The sequence below is a fragment of the Talpa europaea genome (assembly GCF_964194135.1).
Source record: "Talpa europaea genome assembly, chromosome: 14".
Taxonomy (NCBI): Eukaryota; Metazoa; Chordata; class Mammalia; order Eulipotyphla; family Talpidae; genus Talpa; species Talpa europaea.
In genome coordinates, this window is record NC_140082.1 from 4,846,278 (window position 1) to 4,869,029 (window position 22,752).

General features: G+C 42.4%; 1 protein-coding gene across 3 annotated transcripts; it reads right to left on the minus strand.

Annotated features, from left to right (window-relative positions):
- Positions 1-1,576: 1,576 nt before the first annotated feature.
- ANAPC7 (anaphase promoting complex subunit 7) lies at positions 1,577-21,651 on the minus strand (the record flags this gene model as incomplete). Of its 3 annotated transcripts, none has more annotated exons than XM_084253596.1 (11): positions 1,577-1,766; positions 3,372-3,522; positions 4,163-4,387; positions 6,744-6,940; positions 7,486-7,603; positions 9,674-9,816; positions 10,545-10,698; positions 11,272-11,383; positions 15,297-15,416; positions 18,289-18,475; positions 21,536-21,651. In XM_084253596.1, 11 exons carry the CDS (start codon positions 21,634-21,636, stop codon positions 1,577-1,579), a joined length of 1,698 nt encoding a protein of 565 aa, XP_084109722.1. The 3 variants fall into 3 exon arrangements, with proteins under 3 accessions (XP_084109722.1, XP_084109721.1, XP_084109720.1); XM_084253595.1 differs by having other exon boundaries at positions 18,289-18,499; XM_084253594.1 differs by lacking the exon at positions 4,163-4,387 and having other exon boundaries at positions 21,536-21,636.
- Positions 21,652-22,752: the final 1,101 nt, after the last annotated feature.

Below are 22,752 nucleotides of genomic sequence, written 5' to 3' on the forward strand. Positions count from 1 at the left end.
GAGGGTGCTACTGGAAGGTGATGACACACGGGGCCTAGCCTCCAACTTCCTGACACCGTGGGACTCTCGGGTCATGGGAGAAGCCTGACAATGCAAAAACAAGCTCGGCGTGGGGTGGGCTTCCTCCCCTGTAGGGAGAGTGGTGAAGTTTTACTTTTTCTCTAGAAGGAGTACTGGGGCCAAGGAGAAGAGTCTTCTCTGGGCCACACATTAAATAGAGTCGCTCACACCCGGGACCCAACTGCCCTCTGGGTTTTTAGAAACTGCCCACAAGTGACACTGCCCAAGCATTGGTTCACATACTGAGACTCTTAAACAGTGACTTTTTACCCATTTTAAGCAGCAGTTAAATATTCTGGGCTCTAGTACACTATTGTTTCTATACTTTAAGATAAGTCTTTCTGTTTATGTGAAATTCACGTTCAGCACCAGCTTTGAAATCAATAAAAATTTGGGGTCAGCTGTGCCATCCCCTCACCTTAACTTCCAAGTTAACTGTATAGTGAAAAGCATTGAATCTTAACAAAGGGGGTGGGGGGGAAGGTAGGTGAAGTCCCCCAGTCCCAGAGCCCAGGGAAGTAGCCCCCAGGCTGACCCCATGACAGAGTGCTGGAGACGGGCGCTGACGCAGCATCCCTGACAGAGCCAGGCTGAATCAGTGAAAAATCTGGTCAGAGACTCTTCTCCCCAGAGAATTTACCACCACAAAATATAAAGGGATGAACCAGCTCAGTGTTACCTGAGGTTCCCAATCCTCCAGGCTTCAGACACTCTGGGAAAGAGGGGAGTATATTTATGGCAAGTAATTCTGGAACAGAATCAATGCATTGTGAATAAAAGACCAAAAAAATAAGAGTCTATAAAGGGCTTCCATTCCGATCAACCCAACACCGTTACTGTACAAAAAACAGTTTTATTAGTTAATTACCCCAGATGCACCTCTATTCATGCTCTCAGTCACACCTGCTTCTCAGATCTGGCCCAGGCTCATAGGCAAGTTACCAGATTCGCAAATAGAAAATTGTTCTGCAAAATAGCTACTGTCAGCTTAAGGCATTACTAACATTGCAGAAGGAAGCAAGGTTACTCAGGGAAGTCTGGACAGCTCAGGATTATTTCTGGGAACAGGAAACCTCCTCTGAAAGGGTGGGCATATACTGCTGTCCAACTTGGGAGATGACTCTCCCCCTCTAAATGACAGGTCACTCCTTTAAACCCATCCACAACATCACAGACAACACACTGTCTATTCCTCGAGCTTTCAGATATAGAAATCAGTTATATAGAAAAAGCACTCGGTCCCAGAAGCCCTGGCATGTCCACAGACCTCCAGAGTGCTCACTGAGTCTTCCCTGGCTGGAGCAGGGGAGGACAGAGATATATAGAAGGTTGGTCAGGCTCAGTTTTTAAAAATGAAGTCATTACTAGAAATACGGAGCAAGGGGCAGAAACCCCTGCTGCAATCACATGCTGAAATCATTGTCCTCCCAGAGAGCGGGCTCCTACAGGTTCCTTGAGTCCATGGGAAGTGCTCAGAGCAGGGCTGGCCAGTGTGGCCACGGAGCTGCCACCTGCCTCACTGCATGCCGAACCACTGCTCCTGGTCAGCCCACTGAGCCGCCTCACTGTCGCTGCCCTCCAGGTCCCCTTCTTCCCCACTCCCTTCCATGTCGTCCACATCCTCCTCCTGAGTGGCATCCGTGGGACTCTCCTCCTTCTCCATCTTCTGCATCCCCTCTAGAGACTTCTGGTCATTGGGGTCCAAACTAGGGGACAACAAAACAAAGGAGAGGCCTGAATCTCTGCCTTGCTTCTCGCTGGCTGATGTGTCATCTCCCTGGCACAGCAGTGAAATGACCACCCAGGCACAGAGACACTGCTAACGCCTGGCCCTCCAAACCAGTCCAGGTCGACAAGCTGGTTGAGGGAGTGCACAGCTAGAAGTGAAAAAAAGATGTCTTTTCCTAACAGAGTTCAGTTTGAGTTTTCTCTATGTATTTCTTAAACCTTTTCATACTTATTACCTCCAGCATTCTGCAAGAGGCAGCAACTAGATGACACAAATTCAAATGTAATTTCCTATAGTACTGGGTCTTCAAATTATAAGATTACTAAAAAATACCTATTTTCTGTGACTAAAACTCTTCCATGTTCTTGTGATATAATCAAACACAAAGCATTTCAGTAGTCAGCCAAAAATATTAGGCCATGGGCAGACTGTCAACCTCTAGGTTAGACCCAAGGACCCAAGGTTACTCCTGCCTAGGTATTTAGCAGCTAAGAGTCATTACATGTGCCGAAATTTCCACAGTTCAGAGGCTCCAGGACAATTTATTTACTTGGCTCCTAAGCAATCTTTCCCTTTGCCTTTGTGATCATCACCTAGGCCAGCAGAGGTCCAATCTCTAGGAAATTCCACCTCTGATGAAAGCTTGGTACTTTATTTTTTCACTTGCTTGTGGGCTTCCAAAAAGCAGGTAAGCGTGTTGAATCCTATTCCTACTTACATAACTGCAGATTGATTTATAACTTCTCTGAAATGTTCCAAACAGTTCTCACCCAAACCCAGGACTCCCGCCCTCTGCACTCCCACCTTGCCTTCTAGAGATGGCTATGAAAGTACTTTGCACATCTGATACTGAGCGCTCCCAGAGCTGCAGCATCCCCAGTGGTCCCTGAGATGCCAGGCACATGCGTGGGGCTCAACTGCTGAGTAAGTAATGGATGTGATCACACTCGATTAAAGACAGGCCTTCACCATAACCTTACAGACACACAGACAACCCTCAAAGAAATCACTTCTGTAATAAGCAGGAAGAATACCACTATTTATTCAGTATTTACTATGTATCAGGCACAGTGCTAAGAGCTTTACATGGAATAATCATTTTAATCCTCATTTAATACCTAATAAGGTAGATATAGACAAGAAAATTTGTTAGTAACTAGCCCAAGAGAACAGGTGGTGAAGGTAGTATTCAGATTTCAGATCTCAAGTTCTTAACTACTACAGTAAGTAGAAACATGGGAAAGTACTTACAATACTTTGATTTGAAAAAGCAGAATATAAAATATATACTACATATAACCCTATAAAAATATGTATATGTGTGGGCAAGGCCAGGAAGATGATCTGCACAAATGAAAACATGTTATAGTGGTGTAGGCTGGTTATGAGCGAAACCGTTCTTTAATATTAATATACTTAAAAAATTGTAGAAGTCATGAATTCACAAATAACTCTTCTACCAATACTACTATTACTCTGTTTTCAACCATGGGCACAGAGTGTGTGTCAAACATCCTCTGCGTAATTCCCTGCCTCCTCTTCCCCTCATTAACCTTCCCCCCATGGGAGGCTAAATGCCTACCTTAGTGCTATACTATACTGGTCCATTGCTTCCTGATACTCATTGACAGCTACAAGGAAATCTCCTAGGATCCGATGCAGGACACAGTCACTCTGATTAGCTAGTGCATTCCTCAGCAAAGCAATTCCATCTTCATATTTCTGTTCTCTGCCTGAAAAGAAAAAGACCCTTGTTTTCCTACTTACACAATACCTCAAGCCATAGACACAAGACCACAATAATAATCACAACCCAACAATCTATCTGTAGATATCTTCAAGACAGTGGTGTGGCAGGACATGAGATCAAATTCATCTGAATTCCTGTCCCATCAGGGAATCTTGTAGTTTGAGTTGTGATTTTTTTTACAGGTACTCTTAATCTAAGTTCAAACGAAAAGTCAATATGCATTTTATGTGCCTTACTAGTCCAAACCCAAGAGTTCATCATCAATTTGAACTAAAAAAGTACTTAGGCCATAAGGAAGTCCTAAGAAAATCCATCCAAATGGGTAAAAACAATTCAAACTGGCTAACCCCAGACTATTCTGGACAACTAAACCTACACTGAAATGAGTGTTAATAGGTACCAACTGAGTATAGCTGGTTTAAATCGGTCACTGCAAATCCAAACAGGTCTAAGCCAGTTTACAAGTGGTTATGCTAAATACAAACCAATTCTACAGGCTCGGACCTTCTGCAAAAGGCACACACCTGTCTGGTCACCTGTAACCAGCTGGGACAGGAGAATCCAACCGAGATCAGATTTAAACAATTCAACAATCAGCAGGTAAATAAATAAGATACACTTACTAAGTAGTTCTGCTTTTTTCACCACAGCCTTAATGTAATCCGGCCTTTGGGTCAAGGCTTTATCTAATAAAGTTTTGGCTTTCTCCTGTGTCACTGGGTCTTCCAGACAAACAGTGGCTAAAAGGGTAAGGGTCTGTGCATTTGCTCCTAGAGTTTTATAAACGTTGTTAGCCATTACCATTGCTTCACGAATACTGTTGGAAGCTAAGTAACATTCGATGAGACCTGGGGGGGAAAAAAAAAAAAAACAACCACAGAAAGTTCAACCACATTACCACTCCGAACCGTTCTTCCCCTCCGACAGCCTTCAAATCACAAACCTTCACAGTTTCAGACAAAGGGCAGGTTGGGGAAAACTCCGATGGTGAGATTAGACTAAAGGACATGCTGACGGAACAGCTACAGAGTGCTTCTCCCCAGAGCACTTGGCGCATGTGGAAAGAGCCTACACTGCAAAAGCGCCTTTAGTTAGTGAAGGAAACAAACATGCATAAGTACACTGAGCACGGAGGCAGCCCCACTGAATGTTAGAGGAACAAATGTGACACTAATCATTAGTTGAAACAGTTGAAGATATTTCCAACAAAAGGTTTCACTGCCTCTTAACAAGATGGTGCCCCATGGGGACACTTCAAGTAGAGTCAACTCTTCACTCCAAGAAGTTGAGAACAGAGGAAGTACTTTTGGCACAAAGCACTCATCAAAACAGAAAAACAGCTTAAACCCCAAACCCACACAATCCCTGGCAGATTTTCTCTGCATACTCCTCCACCCTAGCAGCATTTATAACATTTGTGCACATTATACCACACATTATGGTTACTTAACCAGAAATTACCTAACTTTTAGGGGCAACGTGTTGGGTTAAGAACAGGGTAGTTTGGGGCCTCCCCTGGTGGCACAGCGGTTAAGCGCTGGGCTGCAAGGCTGCCCGCAGCCTCTGCAGCGCCGGTTTGTTCCCCAGCCACTGGCAAGGGCCCCACAAAGAAGGGGAAAAAAAAAAAAGAACAGGGTAGACTGCAATCATTTACTAAGTTGTTTTACTTCCCTGTTAAAGTCCCACTGGAACTTCAGCAGGAAATAGAAAGAATGTACCAGACTAATTCAGGGTCTCCACTAAGAAAGGGAGCTCTGCTGGAGGTTGCAAAAAGCACCACAGGGCATAAACAGTCACCCTGATCAAAATTTCCAAGGAGTAGTATGCGTGAAGGCAGCCCATCAAGAGTCAGTGGCCAGGTGGAGAACATCCTCTGTCCCCAGCAACTCTAACCATCCTGTCATGCAAGCACTACGGTAAAGGAGCTCTTTAACCAGCACTCCTGGGCACCCCTGAAGACAGGGACACAGCAGAATGGAATTAGAGTGATAAAAGCAGCTGAGAGGATAGAGGTTTGTTTTAGGATCATGAATTTAATCTGTAGGGCCTCCCTGGTGGTGCAAGGGGCTAAGCACTGCACTATGAAGCCATCCGCAGCCTCTGCAGCACGATTTCGATACCTGGCCTCCCAAGGAGCTACCACAAGGTGCAGCAGACCTCTCCTGTCTCCCCGCTGCTCCCCTCAGCAGTGTATTTCAGTCAGTCTGCCTGATCTGTTCCCTACTGCATCTGGAGAATCCTCTCACCCCGCCCAAACCTCTGGCCTATACCCCAGTTCTTGTATGCATAAATAAATCTTAAAAAAAAAAAAAAAGAATTTAATCTGTAACCAAAGAGTTTGGCTTGCTGGGGTTTCTTTAAGAACAAAATCATAAGCACAATTCTCTGGCTATTTAAGCATATTTGTTCTTTATCCCAACTTCCAAATTTTATTTCTCAATTTTGAACTCATCTTCCTGTTAAGAGCAAATCATTCCTAGACTCCTGGGTTTATTTTTAAATTCTTATAAAAATATGCTTTGGAGGAACTGCATCTTTTGAGATCTATTTTAATGTCTGTGACTGAGTCACCAAATGTTGTCAAAGCCCACATAACTCCTCTGAACTCCTAGGGTCAGTTCACACGAACTTGAAATATTACGTAACAAAACAAAAGTTTGACCCTAATCATGCCCAATCTGGAGGTCAGAATGAACTAACCAGTTCCCACAATCAACACTGTCGGGTGACTATAAAGTTACTTTGTGAGTATTATCTCTGGCCCAAGGTGAAGACAACTGTGAAGAACAGACACAACCAAGCTATCACATACAGTGCTGGCACAGCACTCACATTAACGAGTGGGCCACTTCTGAGAAACAAACAGGAAAAGGGCAAAAGCACTAACCCAACTACTCCCTTACCCCCCCCCCAAATAAAAAATGAGAAAAATGGATTTTGAAGGTATGGGTGAAAATTTCAGCAAAAGCTCTAAATGAATCTCAAAGGACTATTGCCATGGCTCTCAAATGTGTTTGCACACCGCCACTCCCTGGAATCTTAAATCTTGTGCATATCTCCCTACCCCATATATTCTGATGTAAACAGCACTGGAGTGATGTGGCATCAGGATTTTTAGAAGTCCCCCCAGGGGAGTTTCACATACAACAATGTGTGAGAACCGTGTTGTCACCCACATAGGTCCACGCTATTTTTTTATCTTACCTTCATAACAATCTAAGCGACAAGGGGCAAGCCGAATAGCCTCCCGAAAGTGGATTATTGCTTCTTGAACTCTGCCCATGTTCCTAAGTGCGGCTCCCTTGAGCAGCAAAGCCTGAACACTATTACTGTTCAGCTGAATGGCCTTGGCTCCTAAATAGAGCGCCCGGGAGTAGCGTTTGCTATAGAAACTATGACACCTGGAGGAAAAATAAAAAATAACCAAAAGTTATGTGAGGAAACGCTAAAGAAAACTTAATCAAAAAATCAAAGGCCCTCTATATGATCTTTACTACAAACCACACTAACACCTTTAGCCTAAGAAATGAGTAGGGAAAAAAAAAAACCTAAATATTTATTTTTATGGGGGGAAATCTTGATATGGGAGGGAAAATTATAGATGAGAACCTGATCATCTGGGAATGCTGTCAGATGACAGACATTGAGAGAATTTGGAAAGTCGGGTCGATAACCAGCAGCATATCTGGTTTCCCAGCAGCAGGTCCAGTGAGGAATGTAATAGTCACTATCTCAGTTAATATTCACCCCAAGAGGCAAGGATAGTATCCTCATTTTCCAAATGAGAAAAACAAAACAGAGAGGTAAATAATGATGTTTCCAAGTCAAAGGCCACGATTTGAGTCCAGGTGTGATTATCTTGTGAACCTGTACTTTCACTCCACAGTCTCTTCAGGAGACACCACAAGCTCCTGAAGAACCAGAGAGAGAGAACGCTCACGCATACCCAGAGACCACCCAGGGTTCTGCGTGCTGATCAGAAATGTTGAAGAGGCGGCAGCCGAGGTTCTCCACATCCTCCAGCCGCCCTTCTCGGGCTAGGAGGTAGCCATATACGTCCATTCCTAGAAAGAAAGAGGTTTCTGAAACAAAGCAGCAGGGGTCCTTTACAAAAGGGCACAACCGCTGCCAGAGCCCACACAGAGACCCCAGCTCCCACATGGTGTCAGCCCTTTCCGCCAGAATCCCCAGCTTCCTGAAAAATGACCACTAAAAAGACAAAACAAGTACAAAAATTTAAAAGGCAAAGGAGTCAAAGGACCTACCTCATAAAATGAAAGCCTGTTATTTTCAGGAACTGTTTGTCCCTACATCCTCTGGCATGAGATACAGCTGTCCAAACTCTTAACCAGAAAAGGCCCAAAAAAGGCATCAAATAAGTTCTCTTCTAAGCAATCTAGGCAGTCAGGAGTACTCACTTAATATACCAGTCAGTCTCAGAAAATGTTGGCCGACTCCAGAAAAAGCACCTATTTCTCTCTGGAATCTAGTTCATTTTTAAGCTCGCTCACTTGCTCGCTTGCTCTCACTCCACAAATCTTTATTCTCATCCCTGCTCTATAAAAAGGGCCCGATGCTTGCTGTCACCCATCTCCTATCACCATTTCCCCTCCACCCTTTGTTATCCCTTCACCCCATGATTCCCAGGAAAAGGGCTCTCAAGCCAAGATTACTGCAACATTCCCTGTTGGCCCCTGCGCAGGTCTGAGCTTCCAACTTCAAGTAGCCAACTGCTATTCTATCAGTATTTCTAAAACACCTTTTTCATCATGAACATGGAGAGCTAGGAAAGAGAAATAAACATGGGGCAGGAGGGAGACCTTGGGCAAATAAATTCATCTTTCTGGATCTCACTCATCCACATGCTTGCAAAGAATGCTCCCTCCCACTCTGTCTTTCTTATGGCTGAATGAGTCTGTAAAACTATTTATTGTCACAAGGCCCTATTTTTCTGGTAGTCTTTTTTGGGCCTTTATAAGCAGATGTTAGCCTATCTGGCCTTATTTCCCACTATTTCTGAGCACGTTTTTCACTCACTGTCAGTTGCCCAACAGTCAGCCTTTGAAAGTACCTATGGTATATCCCTTCAGCTGCAATCTTCTTTCCAACCAGATGATTTTCCCCCTAATTACTTCTTTTGATCACTTATTCCTTCCTTAAACTCTGCTCACTTACTTCCTTTTAACTATACTAAGTCACAGTAAAATTAAATCCCTTAAAAGGATGCAATGTTTCTGGGAATGCCATTAAAATTTTCAGTCAGGGGCTCCCCCAGTGGCGCAGGAGGTTGAGCGCAGCACTGTAAAGCTGTCCGCAGCCTCTGCAGTATGAGTTCGATCCCCACCGGCCGGCGAGATACCTACATGGTGTGGCAAACCTCTCCTGTCTCCCCCACTGCTCCCCTCAGCAGAGTATTTTAGTCAGTCTGTCTGTTCTGTTCCCTGCTCTGTCTCTGATGAATCCTCTCACCCTCCTGCACATCTGGCCTATACCCCGGTTCTTGTATGCATAAATAAATAAATATTTAAAAAAAAATTTTTTCAGCCAGGCTTGTAAATTTATCAATCATAAGGAAAGGCTATGACTGCTCTTAAAAGAAGCCAAATAATGATCTGTGGAGAGATGACACTTCAAGTAAAAACAACTGCTCAAAATGGAATTGCCCAAGTGTTACAGACAGGTGTCAGAACTTACAAAAAGGTAAAAGACTACTCTTACAAATTTTATAAATATTTCACTTAAAAAAAAAAAAAAAAAAAGGTTATCTGGGCCTCCCTAGTGGCACAAGGGGTTAAGCACCACACTATGAAGCTATTTGCAGCCTCTGCAGCACAAGTTGAATCCCTGGGCCGGCCAAGGAGCTACCCACATGGCATAGCAGACCTCTCCTGTCTCACCTGCTGCTCCCCTCAGCAGTGTGTTTCAATCAATCTGCCTGTTCTGTTGCCCACTCTGTCTCTGGTGAGTCCTCTCACCCCCCCCCACATCTTTGGCCTATACCCCAGCTCTTGTATACATAAATAATCTTAAAAAACAAAAACAAAAACAAGGGTTTCAGAGGATTATGCTACCTTTTCTATCTTCTCTGATCAGCCCTCTTCAGCCACTTCCACCCTACCCCAAGGATGACTTACCTTTTATCAGATAAGGATCCAACATCTGTGCCTGTTCAAACTTCAATACAGAGTTTTTACTGTCTCCAGCTCTGAAGTACAGATCTGCTAAACTTCCCAGTAGATCCACATTATCTCGCAATAAGGACTTTTTCTCTAGTGAACTTTAAAATATTAAACATTGAAACTTACAATCTATTATAAATCTTCTTAGTTGTTGAATCTAGGTGTCGGGTATATAGGTATTTTCTTTTGTGTATTTATACAACTTTTATAATAAAAAAGCGAAATGTGCACACTAGATTTCATTTTCTAAGCTTATTAAAGGGTTATCTAGAATAGAATAGCAAATGTATAGAATAAAGCAGAAATCTCTCTTATTACATGGAAAGAGCTTTCTGGTGGCAGTCTTTCAGAGGACAACACACTCTCATATGATGTTAAAAGTTACCTCATTCACAAAAAGCAGCTACTGAACCAAATGACTCTGCATAACAAAAGCCCCAGTCTCTTGTCTTTGGAAGATGCCTGACTAGAAAGAAAGCCTCAATCCTAAGGCGCCACCCCAGGTCTGACTCTGCAATAAACTAAATAAACTCTGGGCTGCCCCAAAAAGATATTCTTCCAGGTTCAAGTATGATACCTGAAGGCATTCTGCTTTGCAAGGGTTACTACTTTTCCAAGTATAGAGCTGAACTCAGTCCAAGTTTACATTTAACATTTATTACATTTGGGACTGTCCAGTATCTTAAGAGACTAATGAAGCCCATAGACAACTGGCTGCAACACCAAGAGATAAGACTCTCATTTTTCTGTTTTGCTAATTTATATACATCAGACATCTGTACAGGAAAAGGCCCCAAGAATGATGAATTAATTTTATGGCTCTCACCAGATGGTATTGATTGCTCTTGAGTTGTCCCCAGTGTGCACAAAAGCATATGCTTTGATCCACACAGAAAGCCAATCCAAGTTAGGCACAGTCTGGATCACATTCATTGTCATGGATGCCACTTCTGCACCTTTTACAGAAAGGGACAGCAAACCTAATGCAACAGAAATAGGAGACAGAAGGTGAGGCTTAGCATCCTACTTCAACAATTCAAGAAGTGACAAGCTACTATTTCCTTGGGTTACAGGGCCACGCTGTATCTAGTCTAAGCAACCAAAATTTAGTATTTCTCAATCAATGAAAGATGGTAATGCACTGAATCACTCTCAAGAGCTGAGGCATGGGCAACTTTAAAAAGAATAATGTTCTTTTGGGCCTCCCTGGTGGTGCAGTGGCTGAGCGCTTGGTTGCGAAGCTGCCCGCAGCCTCTGCAGTGCCGGTTCGATCCCCGGCCACCGGGTGAGGGTCCCACATAGCGTGCAGACCTCTCCTGCCGCCCGCTGCTCCCCTCAGCAGTGTACTTCATCAGTCGGCCTGCTCTGCTCTCTGCTCTGACTCCGGTTAATTCTCTCGCCCTCCCGCGCTTCTGACTATACCCAGTGCTTGTATAAATAAATAAATCTTTAAGGAAAAAAAAAAAAATACGTTCTTTTAATATAACCAATGTTGAGAATTACTATCTTAGAGAGTAAACTCTCCATGAAAATAGGCAGAGAATAATCTGTACCAAGAATGGCATCAAGGGCTAATGGACACTGCCTCAGCACTTCCTTATAACTGGTAACAGAAGGGCGCTCCTGACCAGCCTTCTTATACAGGTTTGCCAGCATCATGTTTATCTGTAACAAACAAAGACAATACGATAAATGTATTTTGCAAAGAAAATAGCTCATCAATGAGTGCTGATCTATATTGCCAGGTACTATTGTACTTTTTAACGGAAAATCTACCCACAGCCCTATAGAAATAAATGAAGACCAACCCCATTCTTCACACCGCAGAGATAATTACTACCCTTTGCTTTTCCTAGGTCCTCCCATTTCTAAGAGGAAAGTCCACTTACTTTCTATTTACTTGTAGAAATTTTACAGAATTTTAATTACCTTGATTCTTGACCTTAAAAAAGATGAGGATTTCACATAGCTAATTAAGAAAAAACACATGAATTCTCCATAAAAGGAAACAATAGATACAGAAGTAAAATACTTGGCTTCTCTCTGATAGTCTAGCTACTAGACTCTAGCTTTTTTTTTTTTTTTTTTTTTAAAGATTTATTTTTATACAAGTTGGGGTACAGGTCAGAGGCACGGGAGGATTCACCAGAGACAGAGCAGGGAACAGAACAGCAGACGGACCGAAATACACTGCTGAGGGGAGCAGCGGTTGAGACAGGAGAGGTCTGCCGTGCCATGTGGGTATCTCCCTGGCTGGCACGGAATCGAGCATGCACTGTGGAGGCTGCGGACAGCTTCACAGCGCTGCGCTCAACCTGCTGTGTCACCGCCACCGGGGAGGCCCTAGACTCAGCCTTTCTAATGCTTAAAGTTTAGGGCCTCCCCGGTGGCGCAGCGGTTGAGCGCTGGGTTGCGAGGCTGCACGCGGCCTCTGCGGCGCCAGTTCGATCCCCAGCTGCTCCCCGGCCACCGCAGGAGGGTCCCACATGGCGCGCAGACCTCTCCTGCCGCCCGCTGCTCCCCTCAGCAGTGTACTTCAGTGTACTTCGGTCCTTCTGCCTGCTCTGCTCTCCGCTCTGGCTCTGGTGAATTCTCTCACCCTCCCGCGCTTCTGACTGTACCCAGTGCAAAGAAAGAAAGAAAGAAAGAAAGAAAGAAAGAAAGAAAGAAAGAAAGAAAGAAAAGAAAGAAAAGAAAGAAAGAAAGAAAAGAAAGAAAGAAAGAAAAGAAAAGAAAAGAAAAGAAAAGAAAGAAAAGAAAAGAAAGAAAAGAAAAGAAAGAAAAGAAAAGAAAGAAAGAAAAGAAAGAAAGAAAAGAAAGAAAAGAAAGAAAAGAAAGAAAAGAAAGAAAAGAAAGAAAAGAAAGAAAAGAAAGAAAAGAAAGAAAAGAAAGAAAAGAAAGAAAAGAAAGAAAAGAAAGAAAAGAAAGAAAAGAAAGAAAAGAAAGAAAAGAAAGAAAAGAAAGAAAAGAAAGAAAAGAAAGAAAAGAAAGAAAAGAAAGAAAAGAAAGAAAAGAAAGAAAAGAAAGAAAAGAAAGAAAAGAAAGAAAAGAAAGAAAAGAAAGAAAAGAAAGAAAAGAAAGAAAAGAAAGAAAAGAAAGAAAAGAAAGAAAAGAAAGAAAAGAAAGAAAAGAAAGAAAAGAAAGAAAAGAAAGAAAAGAAAGAAAAGAAAGAAAAGAAAGAAAAGAAAGAAAAGAAAGAAAAGAAAGAAAAGAAAGAAAGAAAGAAAGAAAGAAAGAAAGAAAGAAAGAAAGAAAGAAAGAAAGAAAGAAAACATGCCTCTATATAAAAAAATAAAATAAAATAAATAAAATAAAATAAAAAATAAATAAATAATGCTTAAAGTTTGAACCCATAGACACTATCTTACTTATCAAAACAATGCTACAAAAACCAAACTGACTGATCTCCACAGGTGACAATGATCCAGAGACTAGCAGTACTACTTAAATCCAGTGGGTGCATTTTTAGCACAATTCAAATCTGTAAGTCAGTAAAGCTCTAGTAAAACAATTGTCCCTAAAAAGCAACAGGAACAATTTGAAAAAAACCTAAAATTTCCAGACAATACAAAAGTTAAAGGAAGGGATAAATGATCTTATACAAAGAGAAAAACACAACATTCCAATTTAAAATTAACACATCTTACATGCAACACAATGTTTGCAAAATCATTAGCCTAAGGAAGCAGTTAACATATGGCACAGAAGAAAAAACACCAATCCCTAACCTCTTCAATTTTTTGTAGGTTTGTGTACCAGGTTGGCATACTTGATATTTACTTAAAAGAGGAACTCTGAAGATGAAGGAACTCTGTTCCAAATATGGACTTAGAATATAATAGACAATCTAGTATGGCAATAATCCAAACACTGAAATAACAAAACCCTAAATATAAAACTTTTTTTACTGGACCTCAGATTTCCCATTTTAGGCCATGTTGAAAATGCAAAGAAGGTACTTAAAGGAAAACTCCAGTATTAGTGATAACACTTGAAAAGAACATTAAGTTTAAATTCAAGATTTTTTCTTGACTGTTATTAACAAAGTATGACTGGCACCATCTGTCTCAACAAATATTAAAGTTCTTTTTAATCTACCTGTCACTTTGAAATAGTGAGTTTGAGTACTAACAAGAAAATCAATTGTTTTTAAGACAGATCCTTACTCCAGTACATCATAAATCCACAATCCACCAGTTATAAGCACAAGCAAGCGTCATTTTCTAAAATCTCCGTAAGTTGTACGTTGGTATATTTACTGTGAAAAGTCAAAGATTTACCAAGATATAATAATCTCACACCGGAATTTTCCTTTAAAATGTGAAGGAATGTGCGGCAGTGTTTACCAACATTAATAGACGTTCATTTAAATGTATTGTGACTCACTTTCTTGTCCTTTACAGACTGAGAAGCCAGTTAACTCCCTAACGGACAAGAAAGAAAAACTGTAAATATGATAGGTTTATGTTTGTTTTTTTTTAAATATTTTTTATTTTAACATTTATCATTTTTTACATTTTTTTTTAGACAGTATTTGCCTCCCCCACCCCCTCAGATTAAGTTATAGGCTTATGTTTGAACCACACATCTTGTTTGCCCCTGGCTACAACAGTTCTACAGAGTGAAAGTTACATACTCCTGACAAATGTGGAGTCCTATAGACCCACATCAGATAATGGTTGTAAACACCAAATTGTTGGATACCACAATGCTGAGCTGAGCTTCTATGCCATTATCATTTTCCAAAATGTCCCCAACCTCAAGTTATTAAAGGGGGAATTATATATTTTTAGTAAGATCATGTTATATTTTCAATAAATAACAGCCATCATTAAAAATTTATAACCAAGGGCCTTCCTGGTGGTGCAAGGGGTTAAGCACCCCATTATGAAGCAATCTGCAGCCTCTGCAGCACAAGTTCAATCTCCAGCTGGCCAGAGAGAAACCCACATGGCAAAGTAAACCTCTCCTGTCTCACCCGCTGCTTCCCTCAGCAGTGTATTTCAGTCAGTCTGCCTTTTCTGTTCCCCGCTCTGTCTCTGGTGAATCCTTTCACCCCCTGCATCTCTGGCCTGTACCCCAGCTCTTGTATGCATAAATAAATCTTAAAAAAAAAATTGTAACTGGGCCTCCCTGGTGGCACAGGAGATAATGTCTTCACGCTATCAAGCTATCGCCAGCCACTGCAGTATGATTCTATTCCTGGCCAGGGAGCTAACCCACATGGTGCAGCAGACCTCTCCTATCTCGCCAGCTGCTCCCCTCAGCAGTATATTTCAATAGCTATGCCTGTTCTGCTCCCCACTCTGGCCTAGACCCCAGTTCTTGTATGCATAGATAAAAATAAATCTTTAAAAAAGAAATACCAAAGAATAAGCACTTGTGTTCTCCAACTACCTGTATTATCAGGGCCTCATAAATAAGTTACTCATCTATCTCTTTGAGCCCCTACACTCTTAACAGGAGAACAAAGAGAATTAGAGTCAAAAGTAAAAGATGGACTCTCCACTGCATGGAGGAAAAGGTCAGAAGGACCTGGGAGGAGGAAAATATGAAGTAAATTGTTATTTCAACTTACTTTGGGAGTTCTCTGTCTTGAAGGGATCCCATCAAGTATAGCAATGGCATCTTTATCTTGTTTTAGCATGGTGTAACACTCAGCCATTTTGTATTTCACTTCAATTTCAGAAGGAAGACACTAAGAGGCAATGAAAACATCTATTCAAAATATTACTTCAACAGTATGGCAGTTCTTCATAATAAAGAGAGTTAACATATGACCCAGCAATTCTGCTCCTACATATATATAGCCAAGAGAAGTGAAAAGTATGTTCACACGAATGTCACGCTCACAGAAGCATTTTAATAGCAAAAATGGAAAGAATCCAAATGTCCAACAACTAGTAAAATGCAGTATATCCATATAATGGATTCAGCAATAAAAAAGAATGAAGGATTCATGCTATAACATAAATCAACCTTAAAAACACATTAAAAAAAGAAAAAAAGAGCCAGACACGAAAGGGTACATACTTTATGTACATTCATATGAAATGTCCAGAATACTTAAATCCTGAGACAGAAACGTTAGTGATTCCCAGGGCCTGGGGAGATAACAAAGGGTCCCTTTCTAGGGTGATGAAAATGTTCTGTAATTAGTGGTGATGACTGCATGATTTGTGAATATGCCAAAACCCAGTGAACTGTGAATTTTATGGCATGCAAATTATACCTCAATCTTTTGAAAATTCTTTTGAATATAAAATGTATTCTATTCATATGAAAGAGTCAGCATGGTGGCTGGCATATTGAATGCTCAAAATGCACTTCTAAGAGTGATCCTATTTGGATATGACTTCCATTCAGTGTCAGAAAAACAAAATCCTAGTAATTGCCTCTCTAATAAAAACAACAAAAAATTTTACATAAAGAGAAATAAAAATCCAGACTTTTAAGAAAAAACAGCTACATTATTTTTTTTCAGTGTGGAAAGATACAAAGCAGAATAAACATGACTTAAAATTTCACCCCCAGTTCACTCTACTGACTTTCCAATTAAATGTAAGATAAAGACAGATTCAAAGTTAAAAGTTCCCCTCCCCCTAAAGTTTTCCACCATTTACTAATTTCCTTCTCAAACACAATATCTTTAATGCATGTTAACCATATATATTTTAGGCGCACACACACACACACACACCCTTTTGAGCAAAAGAAAGCATGGAAAACGCTGCTTCATTTTTTTTAAATTAACACACACATTTCTTTCCAAATCAGCACATATTATCACTCTCATTTTTTATTTCAATAGTTCCATCTTAAAAAATCTTTTTAAAGAAATATTATTTGGGCCTCCCCTGGTGGCGCAGGTGGTTGAACGCCATGCTGTGAAGCTGTCTGCAGCCTCTGCAGCGCTGGTTCAATCCTGGACGGCCGCAAGGGTCCCCCATGGTGCGGCAGACCTCTCCTGTCTCGCCCGCTGCTCCCCTCAGCAGTGTCTTGGGTCTGTCTGCCTGTTCTGCCCCCAGCTCTGTCTCTGCTGAATCCTCTCACCCTCTGCGCATCTGGCCTGTACCCCCGGTTCTTGTATAAATAAATCAATCTTTAAAAATATATATTTATTATTCATGCATGTAAGAACCTGGGTATAGGCTAGAGGAGTGGGGGTGAGAGGATTCACCAGAGACAGAGTGGGGAACAGAACATGCAGATCTACTGAAATACACTGCTGAGGGGAGCAGCAGGTGAGTCAGGAGAGGCCTGCTGCGCCATGTGAGTCCCTGGCTGGGGATCAACTCGTGCTGCAGTGGCTGCAGACTGCTTCATAGTGCTGCGTCTTAACCCGCTGTGCCACCAGGGAGGCCCCCTTAAAAAATCTTATGGATAGGGCCACCCCAGTGGCGCAGCAGGTTGAGCATAGCGCTGTGAAGTTGTCTGCAGCCTCTAAAGCGCAGGTTCGATTCCCGGCCAGCCGGAGAGATTCCCACATGGCGCAGCAGACCTCTCCTGTCCCTCCCGCTGTCCCCCTCAGCAGTGCTTTTGGTCTGTCTGCCTGTTCTACTCCCCACTCTGTCTCTGGTGAATCTTCTCACCCTCCCGCACCTCTGGCCTGTACCCCAGCTACTGTATAAATAAAAAGTAAATCTTAAAAAAAAAAAAAAACTTATGGCTATACTGTAATTTAACTAGACCCTACCAATGAACACTTTTGCTTCTAGTTCCTTCTCATTATAAACAATGCTGCAATAAGCAGCCTTAGTGACAGACTCTGCAAATCTTTTTTTTTTTTTTTTTTTTTTTTTAATTTTCTTACATCACTTAATTTTTGGACAGTATTTGATTTCTCCCCTCAGGGTTAGTACCCAACAGTTCTCACACCACAGCACCCATGATCCATTTCCTCTGCCCCTTATGCTCTGCCTTCCCGTTTTGACCCCTCTCCAATCCCTTGCTGTATACCTGACAGCTATGGTCAAATTTGCAAGTTTTGTCTTTTTCCTAACCCTTTGTTTGGTTTCTCCATATTCTACACGTAAGTGAAACCATCTGTAAACCTTTGTGAGTCTACCATTAGGGTTAATTTCTAGCAATGAGATGATTCAGTCAAATGGTGAAATGAAAATATTTTCCATTAATTTATTTCATTATTAAGCAATCTAAATAGGCCAGAATTCCTAGATTATTTCCCATAATTTTCTCTAGGTATTTAGCCCTAATAACTGAGTTACATTTTAAAAGTTTTACTTTATTTAACATTACACAAACACTTTAAATTTTGAGTTCTGTTTCTATAAAAGGAGGAACATATGACTTTACTTAGAAGCTAAGTAGACCATGCTTAATTCCATTTATGGATTCATCCACGGAGTGAATTCTGCTTTGTCCTTTATGCTTGGCTGGATGCAATCTTACATCTAAGTAGTTTTTCCATCTTTGTTTCTCCAGAAGGTTCCCCTTTAAAACTACTTTTTATTATACCATCTTCTATAGTTTTACAGTAAATACTTTCAATCTCTCTCTTGCCCTCCGAAAATGAAAAAAAAAATCATCATATTTCACTCTCCAATTACCTGGCTCTGTGGAGTAGATGTAGAATTTCCAGTTGAAGGTCTCACTTTTGAAGTTTTACTTAGCGCTTTCTTCTGCTGTAAAGCCATGGTATATTTACTCACAGCGTTCCGATACTCCTTATCATGAAAGAGTGAGTCTGCATGATACACCAAAAGCTGGTACTTCTGAGACGGGGAGAATAACTCACTAGAAAACAAACAGAATACACTCCTTACATTGGTTATTTTGAAATGTTAGCCCAAACTGAATGTCCACAAAAGCCTGGCACAAAGCCTTGATAGTTAACAAAAAAGTCAATGTAGATAACCTTAAGTGGTAGTCCCTAATACAAGAGGCATTCGAGTTACTCTTTACACTAATATGGTCAAGACATCCAGAAAATTGCCTTAAATTATTCTGTTTCTTTGCTTACTATAAAAGCAATTTCTAAGTCAAATTCAAAACTACAGAGCTATATAAAGTGCAATGTAATACATCTTTTCCTTCCTTTTTTTAAGACAAGCCTTAATAATTTGGTATCTAGTTATCCAAACTCTCTTATGTTACCATCAATTTTTAGGACGCTATATAGACAATGAAGAGCAATCACAATGGCTTGCTAATATTACCAAAGAAGAGTTGAAGAACACTAGCAAAAGACAAACCTCACCACTTTGAATCCTTTTTAGGAAAGGCCGTAAAAAAGGGATGGAAGGAAACGGAACTTCCAATATTGAAGAAAATGGGGATATTAAAATACAGAATAAGTCAATGGGATAAAACCTTTTATGAAAGGTTTTTTTCACTTTACATACAAAAGCAAATATCTCTAACATCTAGAAGAATTTTTTTTTTTAAAGATTTATTTATTTATACAAGCACTGGGTACAGTCAGAAGTGCGGGAAGGTGAGAGAATTCACCAGAGCCAGAGCAGGGAACAGAACAGGCAGACTGACGAAATACACTGCTGAGGGGAGCAGAGGGCATGGCAGGAGAGGTCTTCGCGCCATGTGGCCAGGGATCAAACTGAAGAATTTTTATCTTCTTGAGTCTCAGGAGTTTAAGAACAGTGTAGAGGAACAGATTTTTTTCAGAACTTTTTCTTTAACCTCGAGTATTGCTCAAACATTATTAGCTGCCTAGAAGCTGGTCATTCTTAATGAGAAACTCCTGTTTTTAACCTTTAATTCCACCCACCCATCCTGCTACTTCCAAGAATAATTTTCTTTGATAGGTAAAAGCTGTAACTGCTTTGACAATCATTGTCAAAGTACTCCGTAGGCAGTTAATTTCTCAATGAAGATATACTCAAAAATAGATCTCTTAGATTAGTAGCTGCCAGGAGCTAGAGAAAATGGGATTAAAGAGTGACTACTAATATACAGGTTTTTTGTTTTTTGTTTTTTTTTTGCAGTGGGAGGGAGGAGGATGAAAATTTTCTGGAATTAGTGGTGATGGTTGCACAACTGTGAATATACTTAAATGCACAGAAATGAATTTTTTAAAAGGGTAAATTCTATGGCATGTAAATTTTATCTTAACAGAAAAAAATTTTTTAAATGTATAGGTAAGTTAAGCATTGGGGATAAAGTTACAAAAGAAATTCAAAGATTAGGGGGCCTCTCTGGTGGTGCAGGGTTAAAGAAGCTATCGCCAGCACAAGTTTGATATCAATCCGGCCAGTCAGGGAGCAACCCACATGTGACTGTGCAGGTGCCTCTCTTTCTTTCTCCTTTACCTAATAAACCTGTCCTTAAAATAAACACATACATCCTGAAGCTAGAAAAGTGCCAGTTTAAACTAACTCAAAGAATGATGAACTAATTCAACCTACAGGATCAAACTGCTTTTAACAATCTGATGATGTAACACTTTGGAGAACCAAAAGTACTCCTAGTGGTGGAAACTGTACCTTTATAAATTACTCAGAACTAAGTGAAAAGCTTCAGAATAAACAAAAAAGGCTGACAGAGACCAGAGATCCCAACTGTCAACACTAAGTGGATGGTGACAAAACAATGGGTCTCTCAAGCAGTAAAGTCCAAAAGCACACTAAGGGAATAGAAATAGGGAGCAGTGGCTGCACAGCAGGAACTTTAGGGGACTTTCCTTTCTGACCTAGACAGTTGCTGTAACAGGCCACATGCAAATGGGTCCATCATTGAAGATTCAACTACCATTTCATTGAGAGGCAGTAGATAGTGGTGAGTCAGAATGGAGAGTCAAAAGGACCAAGGTGCAGGCATCTGGCTCCTCCACTCACTAGTCTTGTGAACTTGGATTCAGGGAGTTCATCTCCCTGAGGCTGTATGCACTTCCTTAGCACAATCAAGAAACGTGTGTGCTTACTGCACATAGGCACTGTGCTTATTCCACTGTGTGCTAAGAGTGATGAAGGCTATAAAACAGGGCTAAAGGATAGGACACCTGGGGGAAGGGCAATTCTGATGGTCAGAGAAGAGTTCTTTAGGAGGACTATTTGAGCTGAATCCTGAACCAGGAGGTAGCTCTGTGGTGAGGCTTCCAAGACGATCAGCACTTCAAAGGCCCAGCGCTGAGAGCGAGCCTGGTGTGTTCAAGTGACAGAAGTAACCAGGGAGGATGGATAACTATGAGCATAGTCTTCGAGATGGAGTCCGGGAGAGAAACGTGGCCTCCGAGGCCCTGGAGAGAATGCTCAACGGAAGCACAAAGGGGGATTTAAGCAGGGAGGCGACAAGCACTCAAGGAAGGAAACTGCTGTCTTCACCCGTCATAAGACTGCAGAGGGCGGCTCTGAAAACACGAAAGGCGCCACTCCCACCCCTCAATGCAACTCCCGCTTCCACGGGCTCGCCAAGGCGAGAAAGTGGACTCTCCTGACACACTCAAGGGGAAAAATAAGCCTCAGCTGTGGGACAAGTCAGGGGGCTGGGCTTCTCTGGGATGCGGCGATCGAGAAAACATTTTTCCAGAAGAGGCCAGGAAAAGGCAGCCCACCGACGGGACAGTCACTCTGCTCGGTGCACCGAGGCCTCACGAAACCGTCGCCAGGGTCGTCCCCAGAGACGTCGCCTTCCATTTCTCCAAGTCGCCGCTCCCCACATCCCCCCGCCGGGAGCTCACCCCAGCGCCCGGCACAAAGCCCGGCACAAAGGGAAGTCAGCCCCGACACTCCTTTCTGGCCCGTGGTCGCGCCTTCCCGCCAGGCCCGGCTCCCTTCAGCCCTCGCTCCCACAACGGCGCCGCGTTTTCCTCAGCCCAGGCCGCTCCCCGCCTCAACTCACGGGTTGTTATTACTCATGGTAAGTAACAGGCTGCTGAGGAGCCGCACGTTGGAGTGCAGCCCCGCGGCCGCCATGTCCCGCACATGGTCTATCACATTCATCCTGCCCAGCCAGGCCGCGGGCGGCGGCGGGAGCGGCGTGAAAAGCCGGTACAAGCTGAAAGGAGGCTCCAAAATGGCGGCCTCGCGGGGTCCATCGGGGCCACAAGCGGCCCCGCCCCCAGGAACATAGGCATCTACTAAAATGCCTGAGTCATTTTTAAAAATCTGTTTCTTACCCCATGTCCCTTGCGAGGTGAAATATTGGTTTGTGGTTTTTGTCTTTGTTTGCTGTTTGTTTTAGCAGGAGTTACATCATCTTTCTAAGATTCAAACTTTCAGCGTTTACAATGGGTGGGGAACCGAAGGCACCCAAGTATGAATACATGCTTAATTGAAGTGAGAACCCGCAGGGGAAATTGTCTCCTGAACTAATAAAAATGTATGGACATTTGCCAGAAATAAGAAAGCAGGGGGTGAAGCCCCACTGGAACGAATAATTTGATTAGGCGCCAGGGGCAGCCCCAGCCGCTCTTTCAGTCGCGCATGCGCCGCAGACGGAAGCGCCACGCCCCCGCCGCGGGTCCTGCGTGCGTCGCGGCGAGCCCGCCTTCCCGCCCCGGAGACGCGGCTTCCGGGGGAAGCGTCCCGCTCGCCTGCGGACCGACTCTTGAGTTCAGGGGTAGTCAGGGTTAGGTTGGGGTTTTAGCCGTTCTAATATGTGTGTAGGCGTACCTTATTGTTTCAATTTGCAATTCCCTAATGACATATGATGAGCATCTTTTTTTTAAATTTAAAGATTTATTTTATGCAGACAAGAGCCTGTATTTATTTTATACAGGCCAGATGTGTGGGGGGGTGAGAGGACTCACCAGAGGCAGAGTGGGGAGCAGAACAGGCAGCCTGACTGAAGTACACTGCTGAGGGGAGCAGGGGGCGAGACAGGAGAGGTCTGCTGCACCATGTGGCTTCTCCCTGGCTGGCCGGGGATCGAACTCGTTCTGCATTGGCTGCGGACAGCTTCATAGGTTGCCTCTTAACCCCTTGCGCCACCAGGGAGGCCCTCTTCTTTTTCTTAATGTCGAGTTCTAAGAGATCTTTGCATCTTTGTCAAATGCATGTTTCGCAAATATTTTTCTCCCACTCTGACTTCTTACGCTTTTGGCAGCCTCCTCTTTT